At 31.4% G+C, this 19,345-nt stretch overlaps 1 protein-coding gene across 1 annotated transcript; it reads right to left on the reverse strand.

The window, feature by feature from the left end:
* Window positions 1-14,753: 14,753 nt before the first annotated feature.
* LOC113868122 (laccase-15-like) lies at window positions 14,754-17,293 on the reverse strand. Its single transcript, XM_027503689.1, has 6 exons — window positions 17,189-17,293; window positions 16,884-17,035; window positions 16,544-16,788; window positions 16,338-16,466; window positions 14,986-15,930; window positions 14,754-14,884 (listed from the first exon to the last, which is right to left on the reverse strand). Exons 1-6 carry the CDS (start codon window positions 17,291-17,293, stop codon window positions 14,754-14,756), a joined length of 1,707 nt encoding a protein of 568 aa, XP_027359490.1.
* Between the last annotated feature and the right edge of the window lie 2,052 nt (window positions 17,294-19,345).

Genomic DNA, 19,345 nt, shown 5'->3' on the forward strand with positions numbered 1-19,345 from the left:
TGGATAAAAATTAGATATTTTTAGTCCTTGGCAGTACTATGTGAAGTTGAGTTTGAATTTTGAATTTAAAATTTAAATTTAGATATGAAGCTTTGGAGCGATTCTGATTGTGGATAAAATCAATTTGAAAAAAGATAGAGCTCAATTGACTAGAAACTCAGGACACAACCTATATAAAGAGGCCTTATGCTCCACATTAGAGACACTTCTACTTCTCTACACACCTTCTTCCCCTTCTTAGTTCTAACCAAACTCATCTTTGAGAGTCATTGGAGACCATTGGCAAGGACAACACGCTTCCCCTTGAAGTCCAAGCAAGTGATTGAGCGCCCCTTCGGAGAATAAGAACTTTCTTCATCTTCTACCTTTCTGGGTTTCTTTTGTTTGAATTTTCCTTTATTTTGTTATGAGTAACTAAACCCATAGCTAGAGTTATGGTGGATCCTATCACAAACTTTATGTGATTTTTACTTTAATGTTGGTATTGGTTTTCCTTTAATGTTTGGTTTTATTCTATTGAATTATATTGTGTATGTTAAGATTTGATCACCCTTAGCATCTGTCAGGCCTATAATTTATTATTGAGTAATCTATAATATTTTGTACTTGCTAAATGTTAATTGAAGGATTTTTTTGTATTGAAATATATTTAGATGGAGTTTGAAATTATTAAAAAAAAAATGTGAATAGTGTCGGTGAATACTGTAAAACGCGTGAATAGTGGTGGTGTAAACAGTAATTCTAGCGTGAACAGTAACTTTGACATGAACTGTACCAAAATTTTTTTCCCTATAAATAGGGGTCCTTGCACGAAATTTTCACTTCTTCACACTTCTTAAAGGTTCCTGTTATTAGCAATCTAAACACTAGCAAGTGCACTAGTATTGCAGCAAGTAATGAGTATTTTTAAGAACAGGATATCGTCTCCACAGGGAATTTAGATTTCAAGTATCAATTCACAAAATTGTAACCATTTGAGCCATACGAATTTGGGAGAAGAGTTGTAACATACAAAAGCAATAAACCAAAGCAATTAAAAGTAAAGAAGAATGTGCAGAAAAACAGATCAATGAATGCAATGTGAGATTAGAAATGGATTGAAAGGTAGTTAGGAATTTACTTCACAAGAATATCAGTATTAATTCAATTATGCCTTTGAACATTCAAGAACTTGGTTAATTGACAATCAGTTTCGCATAGCAATAGCCAAAGGTTAATTCCTTAACTCATTGACACTAACAAGCAACTAAACCACCCTAATCCCTTAGGTGAAGTTCAATTTCAAGTTGCATTAAGACTTAGAACCTTAAGATTGCAGAATTAGGTCTCCTTATCCCTAAGAAATCCCTAACTTCTGATTGCTAACTCAGATCGGAGAAGCAAATCTAACTTCCATTGGTAATTGTTCCTCTAAGATGAATTAAACGAATTTCCATTCATAGATTGCAAGAAAAACAGAATTCACAATTCAATTAATCCAAGAACTCAAAATCCAGAAACAAGAGTCAAATCAATACATCAATTCGAGTTCCATAAACCCCTAACTACAAGAAAACTACTCAGACATGGGAGAAGAGAAAGAGAAAGAAGAAGAAGAAGAAGAAAAACTCCAAGAAGTCATGGCCAGAAGCTCCAATCCGATTCCTCTTTGTGGAAGCTTCAAGACTTGACCCCAATCTTCTCTCTCAATCTCTCTCAACGAGATCTAACAGAAAAACGGAAAAATAAAACTGCACACCAAAAAATCTGCATGTTTTTGTTATTTATAGAATTTCCCAGATTTGCGCGTTATCACTTTTATGAGAAATAGTAGCCACGCAGAAGGTTTATGGTTGCACGTTAACACTTTTATGAGAAAAAGTGTCCACGCGCAACTTTCCTGATATTGAAGGCTCTAGAACTATCACTCTTGTTAATAAAAGTGACTACGCAGAGCTCAAGTGGTTGCGCGTGATCACTCTTATGAATAAAAGTGATTACGCGCAACTTGCCAGGTTGAAGGCTCTCTGGAACGTTCACTTTCGCTGATAATAGTGGTTACGCAGAGCTTTTCCTGATATTTGCCTCTCTGGAACGCTCACTTTTATTGATAAAAGTGATAACGCCCAAGCTTTCTTCTTCTTTGAACTCTGGAGTGATCACTTTTACTGACAATAGTGATCACGCCTACTCTGCACTTTCTTGGTCTTGTGTTTTTGGAGTCCAGACTTGCTTCTTTCCTCTTCCTTGTCATCAAACTTCCATGAATATGATCCTTGCTCAATTTATTCCTACAAAAACAAGATTAAAAACTTAATTCCTAAGCAAAAATTCCACAATTGCTAAGATAACTACAATTTTAAAGAAAACTTAAATTCATTCTCTTTTTCTGAGTTTTTCCTGCTTTCTTCATATATTTTTCTTATCAAATGTGTTAGAATTATGCTAAAATATCAGTAAAAATATGGATTCATCAGTTCCAAGGTCATATATCACCATTCTCTCATACTAAACCTTCCTAAACTTAGATTTCTCTCCAGATATGAGATTTTGGGTCCGTTCTAAGGGATTTAATAAGTTTCTCTAAATTTGAAGTTAGTTTCACTGTTCGTTTCTCTTCTCCTTCTCTTTCTCATATAAGTTCATGGTGTTCTTAGGAGAGACTTCATTCTAAAGCCAAATCTTCGATGAATCTTACATTGAAACAAGTAATATTTAGTAAATCTAGTGTGAATCACCGTTCTAAGGCAAGGGGAGTTTACTTTAGCCTATGAAATATATTTTGAATGGTTTGATATGCTACTAAAGAAAGGTTTAGGTTGGTTTTGTTAGATCTCTTTGATAAAATCTGAGATATAAAGGATTTAATACTTGAAAGTTATTTTTCTATGCTGTAATTGCTGATAACTGATTTAATAACACTGAGATTTGGCAAATTTATTATAAACTTGTCTTAGCTGAGCTGTTAAAATGATTTTAGTTGTGCTGCATCATGCTAAGATATATGTCTTGCATCATTATAGAGCCGAGTTACACGTTTAGGTGAGTAGACGTGTAACGATAGATCATGCTGAGTTGTGCTATGTTGTGCTGTCTGGATCCAAATACTGGAATGGGTCACTCCCGGACCAGCTCGATTCCTTCTGGATTACTTAGGCTGTGAAACCAATTGTAAACTATTTTCATGTTGTGCATTAGATGGGTTGGGAATGCATGAAGCTGTTGCTGTGAGTAAATATTTTGCTCTATATATATGATTTTATTTTATTTTTGTAAGCTCACCCTTGCATTTCTGTCTATGTTGTTGTGTGTGTGTACTGCGATGATCGTACGATGGTACTTGAGCAGATATAGCGGTGTTGCATCTACTTCACAGACTGAGGAGCCAGTGGAGAAATGTTAGAAGTTGGAGTCGAGTAATTTTGCATTAAAGTTCTATTTCCTTATATTTAGAGACCTTATATAGAAGGAGCTATGTAGTATAATTTTGTGTATTTTGAATATTATAAACTAAATGTAATATTATGTTGTTATATTGGATATTTGTTGTAAGAAACTTTGTTTTATTTTGAGTAAGAAGTGAATTTTATACTTATATTCTCCATTATTTATCTATCTTAAATAAGTAAATGGTGTAGAAATAATGTTCTCAGTTCCTTATAAAAAGGGGTCATCACAATATCCCATAGTTAGTTGCATTGTAGGCGATTGTACCACGTGTAATTAACGGAACTATAGGATAAAAGGAGATAAGGGGCTAGGTTAATCACACTTAATTTCTTTCTTTCAGCCATTATTGAATTAACAAACTTATAAAATCTTCATTCTTTCTCGACTAATTACCTTGCATGATTATTGGAGGTGTTTGCTCAGGGAAAAGAATATTGACATTGCATAATCATTGGTTGTTAATAGAACTAATTATGAGTGGTTGGCAAATATCTGAATACCAATACCAAGATTAAATTAATTAGAACATAAAGAAGTGTAGTAGGTGAACCCATAAGTCCTAGGTTCGTCTCATCTGATCTCTCTTGGGACGTCCTTATTCCCAATAGTTCAATCTCTATTATCTGATACTTCTTCAAAAAATACCCAAGTTTTTTTTATAACATATATAAGAGTCAATTATGTCTAAAGCATCAACTAACTCTTTTACACATAAGCACTGATATTATACAATGGCCTAATATTATAGTGCTTAATAGGTTACAAACCTTATAAGTTTTGTCTTGCCATTCAATTAATTACATCATAAAAGAAACGAAGTTCTACATAGTGACCTTTAAAAACAAATCACTAAACATATAAATAGTTGCAACAATCTTAAGCTACTTCCTAGTTAGCTCATCCCCTACTCTTTTGGTCCAATTAGAGGAGAGTCATTCTGTATCGATAACATTGTCAACCGACACAAAACAAAAAAGAGGGGTGAATACAAACATTCATAAACAATAATACAAGACAATACATATGCTTAAATGAACAAAACATCATTCAGGCATCAACGATATCAAGTATTCTCATACTTGTGCTTAAATGAACAAAACAACGTTCAAGCATCAACCAACAATCATTCAATATCTTTTGTTTGTGAATTCTCTATGGAGTAATTAATTAACTATCCAACATTTTATTTTTAGTTTGAGATTGGGAGTTCCGTGTCTGCAATTCGGCTAGTGTCATAGTTACATCTTCTCCCTTTACCGGAGACAGAACATAAGTGAACAATTCTCATTTTGTGATCACTACTAGCAGCCCACACTTAAACCAATCTTACTATGCTCTAGTGTCTGTCAGGATAGGCTAGCAAAGTTTCCACTGCCTACGGCACAAGTTAGCTAGACTTGGTCCCCTATAAGTCTTGGGCACTCTCCTATCCCCTATTGTAAGACCAACACTATTTGCTCCTCACCTGTACCGTGGTGTATTCAACCTCTTTCACAATCACAAATACAAATAATATCATAGACATTAATTTTCTAACAAGTACATTATAACATCTCTATTTTAAGAGAATAATAAATTACATGGACATGGCTAACAATCAAAATTTTCTAGATTTCATGAAATAACTTGTAAAATTCATAACTACAGTCAAAATATAAAATTATGCAATCACCAAGGTTTTCTTCCTTCAAATGTCTACTGTAATATAAAATTACAGTCAAAATACAAAAGCTTTCAAAGAATTAATCAAGTTTCAGTTTACCTCTGTTGTTCTCAGATCATTTCACTAAACACATGAGACCAGTGAGATTATTCTCATTAACATGTCTATTTTCATGTAAAAATACTTCCAAAATCAAAATATTCCAAGACATCAATTCGTGCTTTGATTTCTCAGTTCATGTCACAGAATAGCACAATTTAACAACAACATATTAGAAAAATCATAAGTTATTCAATTGACCATCAAAATTCATGAAACCAGTGCCATTGTTTCACTTTCATTATCTAGTTTCATATAAAAATATAATTAAAAACTTATAGATTCCATATTCTAGAATAAGTCCTAAACATTCTCTATCAGTGTTAGTAACATACTTCTCCGAATCAGTTAAGTAGAGAAGTCATAACTATTTTATTTTAAGTCAAAAATTCATCAAACTAGTGAGGATATTTCCCTTATAGTCTCTATTTTCATAAAAAAAATAATAATAAAATAACGCCACTTATAAATTTTAAAATGAAAATAGATTTCTCAGTATCATGCAAAAAACGTTACTCTCATGCAACAGCATATTGAGAAAATCATAAGTATTTAATTTTAACTTCAATTTCTGCAAAATCAAAGCAAATATTTTACTTATGAAGTCTAATTTTGTAAAATAATAATATTATGCATGGAACTTAAGACGAAGAGAATTTGTAGTGAGCTATTCTCAGGAAATCATTCACACACATCATAATATTCAAAAATTTATATCTATTTTGTTTCAAATCCAAATCAAATGAAACCAGTGAGAAAAGTTCCATTAATAAGTCTATTTCTATAAAAAAAAAATAAAGATAAAATAACGCCACACAAAGATATTAAAACAAAATTGAATCAAGGCACACTGCTCCTAGAATACTATTTTCATGTAGTAGAAACTTAGAAAAATCATAAATAATTCAATTTAAATCCAAAAAAAGTAAAACCCATGGGAAAAGTTTCAAAATCTAATTATACACCTGAATAAAATACTAACATAAATTTTTGCAAAGGTTTTCTCATATGTTACATTATTTACAGTTTAGGCCTTTTACTTTATGTTAATTGCAAAAAGATCCTTTTCTCAATTTTTTGGGTAATACTTAGATAGTCCAAAATGTTTCCAATGAGCTTATGGGTCTTGAATCATATCTCCATATTTTCTAAAATATTCTCTTGTTTCTACCACACATGTGGTCAAGTGTCTTGCACTTTTAAGGTATATTTTGATCCAAAATCATAGTCCATCATCATGTCAAGGTTCAATCTTTCACATTTATTCTTAGATCTTTGTTTTCATCATATTTCTCATATAGTCCAGAGATTTCAAATATGTTCAAGGTTCCATAGGTCCTTCTCGTAGTCATTTTCTAATTTTAGTCCATTTCTTATTAAAGTTTCATATGAAAATCTTCAATAATGTCCCAAAAATACTTTTTAACTCTAATATAATCCAAACCAAAGAGAAAATCATATTTATTACTTGATTATCCTTAAACCAAATCACACAACATAGATCAAAGAGAAAAATTTCAAAATACACACTTTGAAACAAATTTTATAGAAAACCCATATTTATTCCATGACAAAAAAATATGCAATTTCGTAAAAAATTTCCAAAGTCCACCTAATCAATTCCAAAGCATAAATCCACATGAATATATCATGGATTCATGAAAATAACACATAGCAAACAAAGTTATTAACAAAATTCCATTAAAATATTGTTTTACAGTTAATTTCAATTTTTCTGCAAAACTTTTTGTTTTTGTTATTTTAGTGGTTTTCTTGTGTATTCTTTTTCCAATCAATTTTTCTTTCATATGTATACTAAAGCCACAAAATTTCCATCACATAAAAAGGGGTTAAAGGCTCCCCTTTGACTCAAAAATTCATTTAGCAAGTATTCCCTTAATTTATGAAAAAGTACTCCCCCTTACTTGATTTTTGGTTGATCTTGGCTTTATCTTTGGGAAGTCCTCTTTCTCTCCTTCTCTTACTCTTTTCCTCCTCTTGAAAGTGATCTTCCACCTCCTTTGGTCTCCTCTTCCACGTGATCAAGGCTTCCATCAAGAAAGTTGATTGCTTTGTGGATTTTGCGGGGTTTATTGTCTACTTTAGGACTTTTATGGTAAGTTGATGGATGATTCAACTTGGTGGAGTTCGACAGATAGGTGTGGGACTGATTGTAGAAGTGTTTGAATGTTGCTAAAGATTTTTAAGTTTAGAAACTCTCTCTCCCTTGCATGGTTGCTCTATTCTTGTGTGAAATGGCACTTTACTTTGAATGGGTTTCTAAAATTTTGTCTTGGCTGAATTGTTGTAGGTGGCTTGTGACTAAATAGAAGAGTCTTAGGCAAGTATTTTTTCTTCACAAGGTAGCCTCCTTATAGCTTCCCATCTACGTTCAAATTGCTCCCAAAGTTTCAAACCATAGTTAGCGATTTTCCAAGTTATGATGTCATGTTTTATGACTTTGTACTTGTCCAATTTGATTCTAATTCTTTGGTTTGCTAAGTCTAGTTTCTTTCCTCTTAATTCCTCCAATTATTAGTTTCTTTGGAAGGGTTTGGTCATAATTTAATGAAGAAATTTGGCAAGGGATAATGTATTGACTTGAGTCAATATTCCTTCATCATTTCTTGAAAGTTTAGATGACTTAAGCTCTTCTCTTATTGGCTCTTTCTCTCTCTCTCCTTTAGCCGTCACGATTACTCCCTCTTGTAGCAAGCGTGGAGATTTAATTTGGGGTCTAATTGAAGCTTCTCTCATAAGCCTACACATTGACATCTTTCCTAATGCCAAAATTGCCCTCAATCATGATTCTTGTCCTTAGATTCCTTATCCAATTGTACTCAAATCATCTTGGTTGCTTTCTAATTTTTTTAGTTACTTTATCGTGTATCTTCTAGTCCCATTTGGCTAGGGTAGTCACATTTTCTGAGTTCAAAATTGGATGAAAATTGAGTCTTGCACCTTATTTAAAATCTTATTCATGAAAACTTGACTTGCCTTTCTTTCCTATTGGCTACTTCCTTCCAGCTTCCTCCATGCTTCATTTACTGGTCAATTGGCTTCTCTTTCAAGCCAAGAAAATGTGCAAATTGAATTGGGTTGGGTAGGTTACAAATTTTGCAAGTTTTTGGCACAAAATGGGCCATTTTCCACATCATATGTGGGCTGTTTTTCAAGAATTTGGTTTGAATTTTGTACTTGGATTTTTGGCTTGATTCTTGAATGTACATAACCCTATTTGGTCCAATAACTTACCATAAAAATTTTAGAATTTGTCTCATTCATTTGATTGTCTAAAAGGGGCCTCCATTCTAGGTGTTTTTAGGGGTAGTTTGGTCATTTTGGTCAAATTTTACAATTTTATTTATTTTCCATTTTTGAATCTTTCTAAACCTCTTAAAAATCATATAAAAGTATTCTAGATAATCTAAAATTGTTAAAAAAATTTACATGTTTATTTTCTTTTTATATTACTAGATTCTTTACCGATCAGACTTATTTTGGTAAATTTTATTAAAGAAAATTTTATTTCTAAAGTCTATATGCTCTACTTGTGTATTATTCCATGAGATTGATATAATTCAATAATCATTTATTGAGTGAAGAAAATTTAGAGTGTTACATCTCTCATACATTGTATTACTGTTCTTTTAATTTATTGTTAATATTAAGCTTTGTTTTTGGTCTGTTATAATCTCGTTACATTTAAACAATCGAATTAAGCTATTCTTGATACTTGAAAATAATCTCTGTGGGACGATAACTTGGGAACTCTTTTCAAAAACCCTTTATTATTTTTTGATGGGTACACTTGCCCACGAACAAAAGGCTTGATGAGGTGTTTACATTTATAGTTTTATTGTGTCCAAAATACCCTTCATATGCCTTATTTTGAGAGTTTTTACCATTTTTCATTGATAGAAATTATTTTGGCTTGTTTTGCATGAATGTTGTAATTTTGTATTTTCAGCCAATTTGACCTTTATTAACTCTTTTGGCCATAACTTTTTCTATAGATATTATTTATAGTTGATTTTAGTTACCTACACATCTGGGGCTTCAAAATGCATATATGATTTGCTGGATTTGAAGTTATTTTCTATTTTTTATGATTTTTTGAAGATGAGTCAAATTTGTTGAAGTCTCCCAGAATTTCAAGTCTCGCTTAAGGGAGAATTACCATGTTTGAGCAAAAATTTCTGATTTCACACTAGATTTTTGCTGGTTTTCTCGCTTAAGTGAGAATGGACCTTGCCCAACTAAGAATTGGCTCGCTTGAGCAAGAATTCACTTATTGCCCTACAAAAATAAAAGATTCAGGTCGAAGAAAGAGAGCCAGAGCGGGCTTTGGAGTCCCAGCACACAGTGACATGATTTGGCATTGCAGAGCAGTGGAGAAGCTTGGGAAAGTGATCAAGAATCATTAGAGGAACTAATTTCTATCTTTTTTCCTTGTATTTTCTTATTGTAATGTATGCTATGAATGGCTAGAACTTTAGGGATTGGATGTAATCTTCATACTCTAAATATTTCGGTATTTTTAATATATGTTTGTTGATTTGTCACAAGTTGTGTAACGCCCTGAATTTTGTTGTATTAATTATTGAAAATTATATAAATCTAAATATATATTCATGTGTGTATTTTTAGATATATGTTGTGAATATGTATGTGTGTATATATATGTGTATGTATGATTGGATAGGCTGAAAATGGGCTAAGTGTCTAAATGCAAGGCGAGATACTGGGCTGTTCTCGTTGTAGCGAGAGGATTCTCGCTGTAGCGACAGGGCCCTAGGAGGAAGAACTAGAACTGTCGCCTTCTCACTGTAGCGAGAGATGTCTCGCTGTAGCAACAGTTTGGGATGCATTTCTGGGTGCAGTCTCGCTGTAGCAAGAGGGTCTCGTTGTAGCGAGATTCTGTAGAAAACAGAGTGCATTTTTCTCTAGTTTTTTCGCTATAGCGAGAAGGCGTATCGCTGCAGCGAGAATATCTTGCTATAGCAAGAGTGTCGCAACTAGAAAAGGATTTAAAGGGGGTTAGGGTTCGGAGAGAGTAATTTATCCCTCTCCCTTCAAAATCCTTTCGAATCTCTCACTCCCAAACCCTATTCCGTCGATTAAATTTCCTTCCCTTTCTCTAATTTTGGGTGATTTCTGGGGTTCTCATGGAAACTAACCGTGTGTTTAGGCCGAGATCTATGTGGGGAGCACTCCCGTGGTTGACTTTGAGCGTGGGTCTTCAATTCGAGGTAAGGGGGGACTCTACCCTACTCTTTTATGTGAAATTTACTGTTATTCTGTGGAATGTTGTGATGTTGCTGAGTTAGAGGGTAGGAAATTGCTGAGATATGTAATGTGAATTATGGACTGGATGTCGTGAATGGGTATGGGCACTTGTGCCGTAAAAATTGAATGAATATTGTGTGAAAAGTGGGATCGAGGGCCGTGTAACATGAATGGAAATAGGCTAGGGACTGTGTGTCTTGAATGAAATGTGGGCCTAATATCGTAATTGTTAAATGTGGGCTATGTGCCGTATATTGAAATGTGTGTGACTGGGGCATGTAACGCCGTTGTAATGTGCTGTGAATGGTTTAGCGATACACTGGAGGTGTGAGAGATGAGGATGGTAGAAATACCTTGGGGAAGAAGGAGTGGTGGTAACACCGACTGTGGAACGGGTGCACCACAGGCCACACACTCTCTTCTTGACTAGACCTCTGACCACTATCTTTGCTGAGCGACCGATGACTGCCCACATGGTATTCGTGAGGCGGGGGTAACCGACGACCATTCATGGTGTAAATCTGTGATCACAGTGTTATAGTGAGTGTGGTTGTTGTGCGTATGTACGAGTTTGTGTATTGTGCTTGTGAATGTAAAATGTTGCCTGTAATTGTGTTTGTTTAGTGTATTGGAATGTTCTGGAGGTGAGACTCTACGTTTATTGTGTGCTTTTGGGTAGTGTAGAGTACTCATCCTTACATTCATTTTTCAGGTAATCAAGACAATCAGCACCGGACTCAGTGAAGGGACGGATGGACTGCTATAGGGCATAGAATTTATTTTGAAAATGTTGTAATTGAACTAGTCCTATATTAGTCATTTGATATTAATTTGTAACTTTTCACTTATTTCAAAATCTTTTTATGAAAAATTTGGTTATCTGATTTGTGAAATTATTATTTAATTAGAATTAAATTTATGGTGTTACAAGTTGAACATGTTTATCTTGATTGTAATGCTTGTTTCTACCTTATGAGGAATGATACATGATCTAGGAATCCGAAATGAGTTTGAAAACTATTTTGGGACCTAACTGGAGTAAACTCACACAATAGGTTAGGGCTCTAGGAATAAATTCAATTTATTGTATGCTATATAACTCTTGTTAGTAATGCTGGATTGTTTGATGTTTAGGTAAGGAATTATCTCTCAATAAATTACTCTTAGAATCTCGGGTGCGAGGAATCAGAACTAGTGAATATAAAGAGAGTGCATCAAATAACCTTGGTATTTGTTCAATGTGTGTTAGAACCAAAATACGAAGAGAATGATAGATGAAGTTCAATCCCCAAACTTATTAAAGTAGTTTAATTTGCTTTTATTTTGCATTTATTTTCTATAAACTAAACTATCAAAAACCCAAAATATCACTCAGTTATACATTTGAGAATATTTAAGAATTTGCTAATTTTAAATTAGATAGCTGAAATTGCTTAAATGTTCACATTCCTTGTGGATACAACAACCTTTTATACTACATTGAAAACTTGATACACTTGCCAAATCCTCAACAATTACATATAACATGTAAAACAATTTATAACAAGTATATTTACACATAAATATTGACTTTTATTTCTTTCTTGGTCTGATTCCATAACAAGTAGAGGAACGACTTCGTTACATTTGGGACAAATTATAAATAGTGAAAGGAAAGACATAAAGAGTTCGAGTTTGTTAATTTAATAACAATTGAAAAAAAACTAAGTTTGGTCCACTTAATTCTTTGTTTTGTTTTATCCTATAGATCTATTAACTACATATGGTATGGTTGCCTACAATGCTATCAATTATGATATATTAAAAGTGATCAATTCTTAACATATAAATATAAATTCACTATGATAAAAATCAATCAAGAAAAGAAAATATCAATTGTCATCAAACATAAAGATCACATAAAACGTGCAAAGGATCCACATTAATTCTAGCTATGGATTAATTACTTTTAAAGAAATAAATAATGAAAGCAATTGAAAAGAAATTCAAATTCAGTCAAAATGGAAATGCAAACTAGAGAAATCTCAAGGAGAAAGAGATGAAGAGAGATTTTGTCCCCAAAAAGCACCATTGATCATTGCTCAGACTTCAGAAAAATATTTTATGTCTTTACCAATAATCTTCACTCTTAAATAACTCCACAAGTCGAATAGGCAAAAGTCTCCAAGTCAAGTTCTCTAATAGAAAAAAAAATGTCTTCTTGAAATGTGTAAGGTCTCTTTAAATAAAATGAAGAATAAGAGAAAAGATAATAATTTTGCCTTCAAAAGATATATTTTATTTATAGAGAAATATTTGATATGTCAATCTCAAAATTTTAAATCCAAATTCAAATTTCAAATTTAGTTGCAAATCCATAAAAATAATCATGTATAGCCTCCAACACAACCATACATGGTTACGAAGCATTTTGAAGCTAGGTGTGAAGTAAGGTCTTGCTTCTTGTTAAGCGTGGCCCTATTTCCCATCAAATTTCATTCAATCACGATAAAAAAAATTCAATAATCTCTTTATATTAAACTATAACAAATAATAAATAAATCAATAATTTTTAGTAAATAAGAATTAAATAGATAAAAATAAATCATAAAAATAAGCTAAATATAAACTTATCAAATTAACAATAAAAAGTGATATATACTCTAAGCTTTAATGACCATATATAAATATGATTAAACAAAATTCATTGATAGTATGATTTTGCAAGTGAGTTATATGAAGAAGATAAATGCATAGACGGCCAACAAATGAAGATGAAGATAACAAAGCTCACAAAATTTGAGTGCTAGCATAATTGCATATAAATATCCATTTTAAACTGTATTTAACAATTATGTACTAATTAGAATAAGATAATACGGAGTTAGCTTTCTTTCATAAACTAATTTTTATTTGTTTAATTTATTTAAAAATAAATTATCATTATTTTTAATGAACTAATTTTAAATATAAATTTCATAATGTAAAAACTTATTCCAGCCACACATAAAAATAAAACAAATTATAAATGACAATAAACTCACTATAACAATATAAGTAATAAAATGACCAATTTTCGCACCGATTTATTTCACTTTTAAAAGGTCCTAATAAAAGACCGCCATTATCGGTATTAATATTTTAAGAAGTTTTTGGATATACAATTTAATTAAATGTATATTTAATATTATTTTATAATTAAGATTTATATCATATATTTGATGATTAAATTTATTAAAATAAATTGAGAAAAACTTATAATGTATTTAGATGCATATTTAAATAAAATGAATTTTAAATATATTTTTTAAAATTAAAAATAAAAACAGAAACAATCAGGTTCTTATTTTATTCAATTTTTTATTTTGTTTTTAATTATTAGTTTAATTTTTATAATTTACATGAGATTGCATTAATTCTTGCTTTTAGTTATATAGTTTTTATAAACTAAAGTTGAAAAATTAATGTAAAATGATTAACAATTAAAATAATCTTTTAAAAACTGGTCATTTATTTTATTTTTTATACTTGTAGTGATTCATTAATTTATTGAATTGAAATGTGTCATTAATGATACGATGTATTTCATCTTTTGAAATAAAAATTTAAGTTATTGGGTTAAAATTTTTAAAATTAAATTTAAAGGTATAAAAAGAATGAAAATGTCACGTCAACTACTTATTATATTATATAAATTAAGTTGAATATTACGTGGACAAATAATAAAAAAATTATTTATTAACAGAAAAAGTTATATTAACAAACTAATTTTAAAAGACTTATTTAAAAAAATTAAAAATAAGAGATAAAATAAAAGAGTTATAAATTTTTTGAGGTTAAAAGCCTAATTTAATCCATTAAAAAAAATATGCATGGGCGTTGGTTACTTAATTTGAACATCCTCATCCTTGATAAAATGATGAAAGAGGAAAACATACAAATTATCACTAAAAGTTAGAGAAAAAAACAGTTAAATTATAATAAAATCCTAAAGAGATATATTAAATATACAAGATTTATTTAAAATATTTTCTACAAAAATATTTTTTAACTCTGCTGTCATATTACATTAACTTTTTTATAACACCCTTCTATGTTTTCTATTTCTATATAATAAAATAAATTTGATATATTTATTACAAAATTATAATTTCTCAATTCTAAAATAGGTAGAACTGAACTTTATTATATTTTGAAATACAAGCCTTCCCAAAGCATATGATAAATAAATAATAAAGAAAACTGTGATGGGACCATTTTTATTACATTTTCCTACAGAAGTGCAAAATATTCTTCAACACGGAGGCATATCTGCAGGTGGAGGTGTTAATTTTTCATCATATCCTTCTCCATCCGTCACAATAAGCACCGTCTCCATGCCCCAAGAGAGGTGGCGGTCAAAATGGCAATGCAAAAACCACACTCCTATAATTTATTTCAGAATATATGCAACGATTAGTTATATGTATAAACACAGAAAACGGAAAACAGCAATTTAAAAATCCAATTTTATCATGCGAACATACCTGGGTTAGCAGCTCGGTACCTTATAGCGGCCCAGCCATTTTTAGGCACCAACACTGTATTTATAAGAGGAGGGTCAATGAGATTGTATGTCATGGGGTCCTTGTCTTTATCAAAATTCCCAAAACCGTATCCAACAAAATAAAAACTAGTGCCATGCAGATGTATAGGGTGGTCTATCGCTGCAACCAGGTTTGTCCCTTGGAGAACAATTTCCACCGTTGAACCATATTTGATAACCGCAACCTTAGTCCCTTTCTTTGGTATCTCAAGGCTTAGAGGCAAATACTCTGCAGTAAAGTCAAATAAAAATGGAGGAAACCTGGGAAATCCTGTATCATACACTCCTTTGATATGGTAGTAATAGGCTTGCAGGATGTCAATGCTGGGTGTCCGAAAACTTATGTTGTTCATGCTAGAAGCAAAAAGTGTTCCATTTGGTCCCTCACAGGTTTCGCCTTCAGAGCATGGGAGGGTGTTCACAGAAATTGCGTTCACAATATGAGTGGTGATGTTTGTTGGGACTTTATAGGGGTATGTTGCAGGTATGCCCTTAATGCTACCATAGTAGTCAAAAGCTGCATTTATGTTATTATAGGGAGGAAGATAAGGTAACTTGGGAGATGAAATTGGAGCATGATTTTCGTTGTAGTGGATCCTTGCTGTGGTTGTGCCATTGTCAAAGGGTACTGCAGCTGCACTTGAATATGCACGTGCAGCCAAGTAGTAGTCATTAGGCTCTTGGTTGGCATACATCAATGCATCAACTGTTTGTCCGGGAGCTATTGTTATGTAATCTGTTGTCACTGGCTTAGTGTAGCTGCTATCAGCACCAACAACCGTGAGATTGTGTTTTGAAACAGAGACAAAGTACACGAGATTCATTCCAGCATTAATCATGCGCAAAAGATAAGTCTTGCCGTGGTCTACATTCAACTTGAAAGTTTCTGAAATTCAATGAATATACAGTGTTATTGACTGTGAAATAAAAATCTTTAGATTCGAGATAATAAAATTTTTTAATAAAATTAAATTACATAAAATATTTTGATTGGACAGAATAATTAAATTTTCCTTCAAATATTTTTACTCCTTAACAAAGGATTTTCTCTGTCATCTTAGTCATCAAATCTGTCAATTTTCATTTTTTTATAAATTTGGTCTCCAAATTTTGTCAACTTCAGACTAATTTGTCACGATGTTGACTGATTCAAAGATCAAATCAACAGAAATTACTTTCAGGAACGAAACTTTATATCTACTCCTAATTAAGCTTTTCTTGAATATAATAAATATAGAAGTATGTTACAATATGCCAGTGTTGAAGACTGTAAAATAAAATCTTGACGTCTACCTGATTTTGAGCAAGGATAAAGGTCACCAGGTTGGCCATTTATAGTATTAGCGTCTGAATTATTTGGGGCTCCTCCAGTTCTGAGAAATTCATCATAAACATCCTTGATTTCACTCTTCCACCATTCTCCTATGTTCAAAATAATAATAAATAAGTAAAATAAATAAATAATAAAATGGTAAATAAATACTGTAAAAGATTCATACCGAATACAATGGGCACTTCTTCATCAGGTTTGGGAAAAGGGTAGGATGTACCCTTTCTTGGATAAACAAATATAGGCCCATGGACCGTTGCTCTTGCCCAAGCACTATGAGCATGCCACCATATAGTCCCTTCCTCAATGGAAAAAATTATTTTCTGCCTGAACTTCCCTCCAGGTTGAATCGGGCACTGAGTGATGTATTCAGGGCCATCAGACCATGGATTCCTTGGTTGCTTCACTCCATGCCTGTCCAAAAATTCGTTACAATATACTAAAATTAATTTCTTTCATGTGGTTTTTTCCAAATAACATCAATACTTCTATGGTTATGAAATCAATACCAGTGCAACGTGATGTTGAATTTCCCCTTGTTATGAACATTGACATATACCGTTTCACCATGGTAAGCTCTAATAATTGGCCCTGGAAATTTTCCATTCACGGTCAAGATGGTTTTTGTGCTGCAGAGTCTTGTATAACGAGCTTCTTTGACCTATAAAATTTATCAAATCAGCTATTTACTATACTCTGTGAACCATAATATATGACATAGATAACATTGCATGTATTTAAACTAAAAAATTAGTGAGAATTATGGTGATGCTGCTAATGGCAGATAATGGTCTAGGATGTATAAGAACTCAACAATAAAATTGTATTCATTCAGTCCTTTGGAACTGATTCGAATGAAGCAAAAGCACAACACAGATTGAAGGAAGAGAATTTTCATGCCAAGAAGCCACATTTTCATGGGAGAATATGTTCAACTCCTGCCATTGAGCTACTGCTAATAAATAGTCTCTAATGTAGGATCCTAAGCATTTCTGTGAGAAATTTTATTTCAGAAAGGAAACAATTTTATTAGGAAAATATGTTGAAGTGCATTTATGTTTGTCATTAAATATGATTTTATGTTAACAAGTACAAGGATGAAAAGATTCGCGGGAGAAAGTGAATAGAGATGCTTCAACTAATTATGCTGGTTTTATGTATATTATAGATCATAAACTGCTTCTTTGAGTGAATTTAATTTTAACAAAACTCTGGTAAAATTGATTGCAAGATCGGGTATATTTAAAACTTATCATGCACGTATACATTAAGATATCGTAGTCTACATACGTTTACGGTCCACGTATTTTGGATTACCACGGACGCATGTTAAGTAAACCTTATCCGCCCATTTTAAGGTAATTTATCTTTCTTTTTATGGCGTGAGATATTTAAATTATACTTTTTATTTTTTTTAAAAAGTATACATCATTTATCAAAGATATCACTGTATTTTTTTTTCTTATGCAAATGACATGTTTTAACAAAAATGAATAATTATAAACCATCATTTTTAATAGTTTTTATTTCTCTCTCAAACACTCTTCATATCACATAATATTAATTATACAACTAGTGCAAGAATGACGTTAAATAACAAGATTTTATATTGATTTTATTATAACCAGTGATGTTCTTAATAAACAATTTTATTTTTTTTTGCATAATTCATAAAAAGATATATAATTTTAATAAAATTATTTACTCTTTTTAAAACATAATATGAGAAAAACTTAACAAAATTTTAAAAAAAATTCATTTCTCACCATTTGATTCATAAAAAAGTTTAATAATACTTGAAATACTAAAATTTAACATATGATTAAACATTTTCCATTGCAATATAATGTGCTATATAAAATAAAATTTGAACAATAATAAATAATTATTATATTTAGTATTACTTAAATTCAAGAGTTCAATATTTACAAGTCATAAACAAAATATTTTAGGACTTATTTAAATAATTAGGATCAAAGTACATCAAGTCCTAATAAGCAAAATATTCTCACACTAAAATCTAAAGAATATGATCCTAATTTGGATGAGTCAATCAAATTAGTTTCTGTGGGATAATCATTTTCATTGCAATGTCAATTTGATGAATCTTCTCCTCACCATTAAACATAACCAAGATAATCAATTTGATATTTTACAACAATAAACAAAACACAATAATAATCATATCTGCAATGTCATACCACATATGCTAAAATCACACTATTTAATATGTATACACCATTTTCTGTATATTGTGATCATAGTCTTTTAGTACTTTGAACATTCTCTTGGACTCTTATCATGACCAATCATTGCTGATGTCACATATTTCACATTCACATTTATAGTTTTATTTTTAGAGCTTTTACCATTTCTTAATTATTGAAATAAATTGGGCTTGTTATACATAAATGCTTTAATTTTGTATTTTTGGCTATTCTGACATCTAACTACTCTTTTGGCCATAACTTTTTCTACATATATTGTTTTTGGCTGATTCTAGATTCTAGACATCTAGGGTTTCAAAATGCATATATGGGTTGCTAGATTTGGAGTTATTTTTTATTTTCTATGATTTTTTTAAGTTGAGACAAATATGCTAAATTTGTATACAAGATTGCATTTGGACCATTATTATTAAATATTTGTATTTGGGCTTTTAAATACAATTGAGGCCCAAATTTTGGCCATTTAGTTTAACTCTATCAAAACCTATAAATAGACTAATAAGGAGGTGTGCACTTTTATATTTTGAATTTTTAGATTTGGCTCTTAAATAAGAATCTTTCTTTTCCCATTTTCTCAATTTTTCTCATCTTCTTCTCATTCTCGCTTGGGTTAAGTGCTTCAATGGAAGGTCTAAATCTCTTGTTCTATCTGTAGAATCCAGATGATGTAACTCCAATTTGATTTTTGGACCAATTGCTTTGAGTTTCATGATTATGATTAACTTTTTTGTGGATTAGAATTT

Source organism: Abrus precatorius, unplaced genomic scaffold (genome assembly GCF_003935025.1).
Source record: "Abrus precatorius isolate BTA unplaced genomic scaffold, Abrus_2018 Scaffold5, whole genome shotgun sequence".
NCBI classification, from domain to species: Eukaryota; Viridiplantae; Streptophyta; class Magnoliopsida; order Fabales; family Fabaceae; genus Abrus; species Abrus precatorius.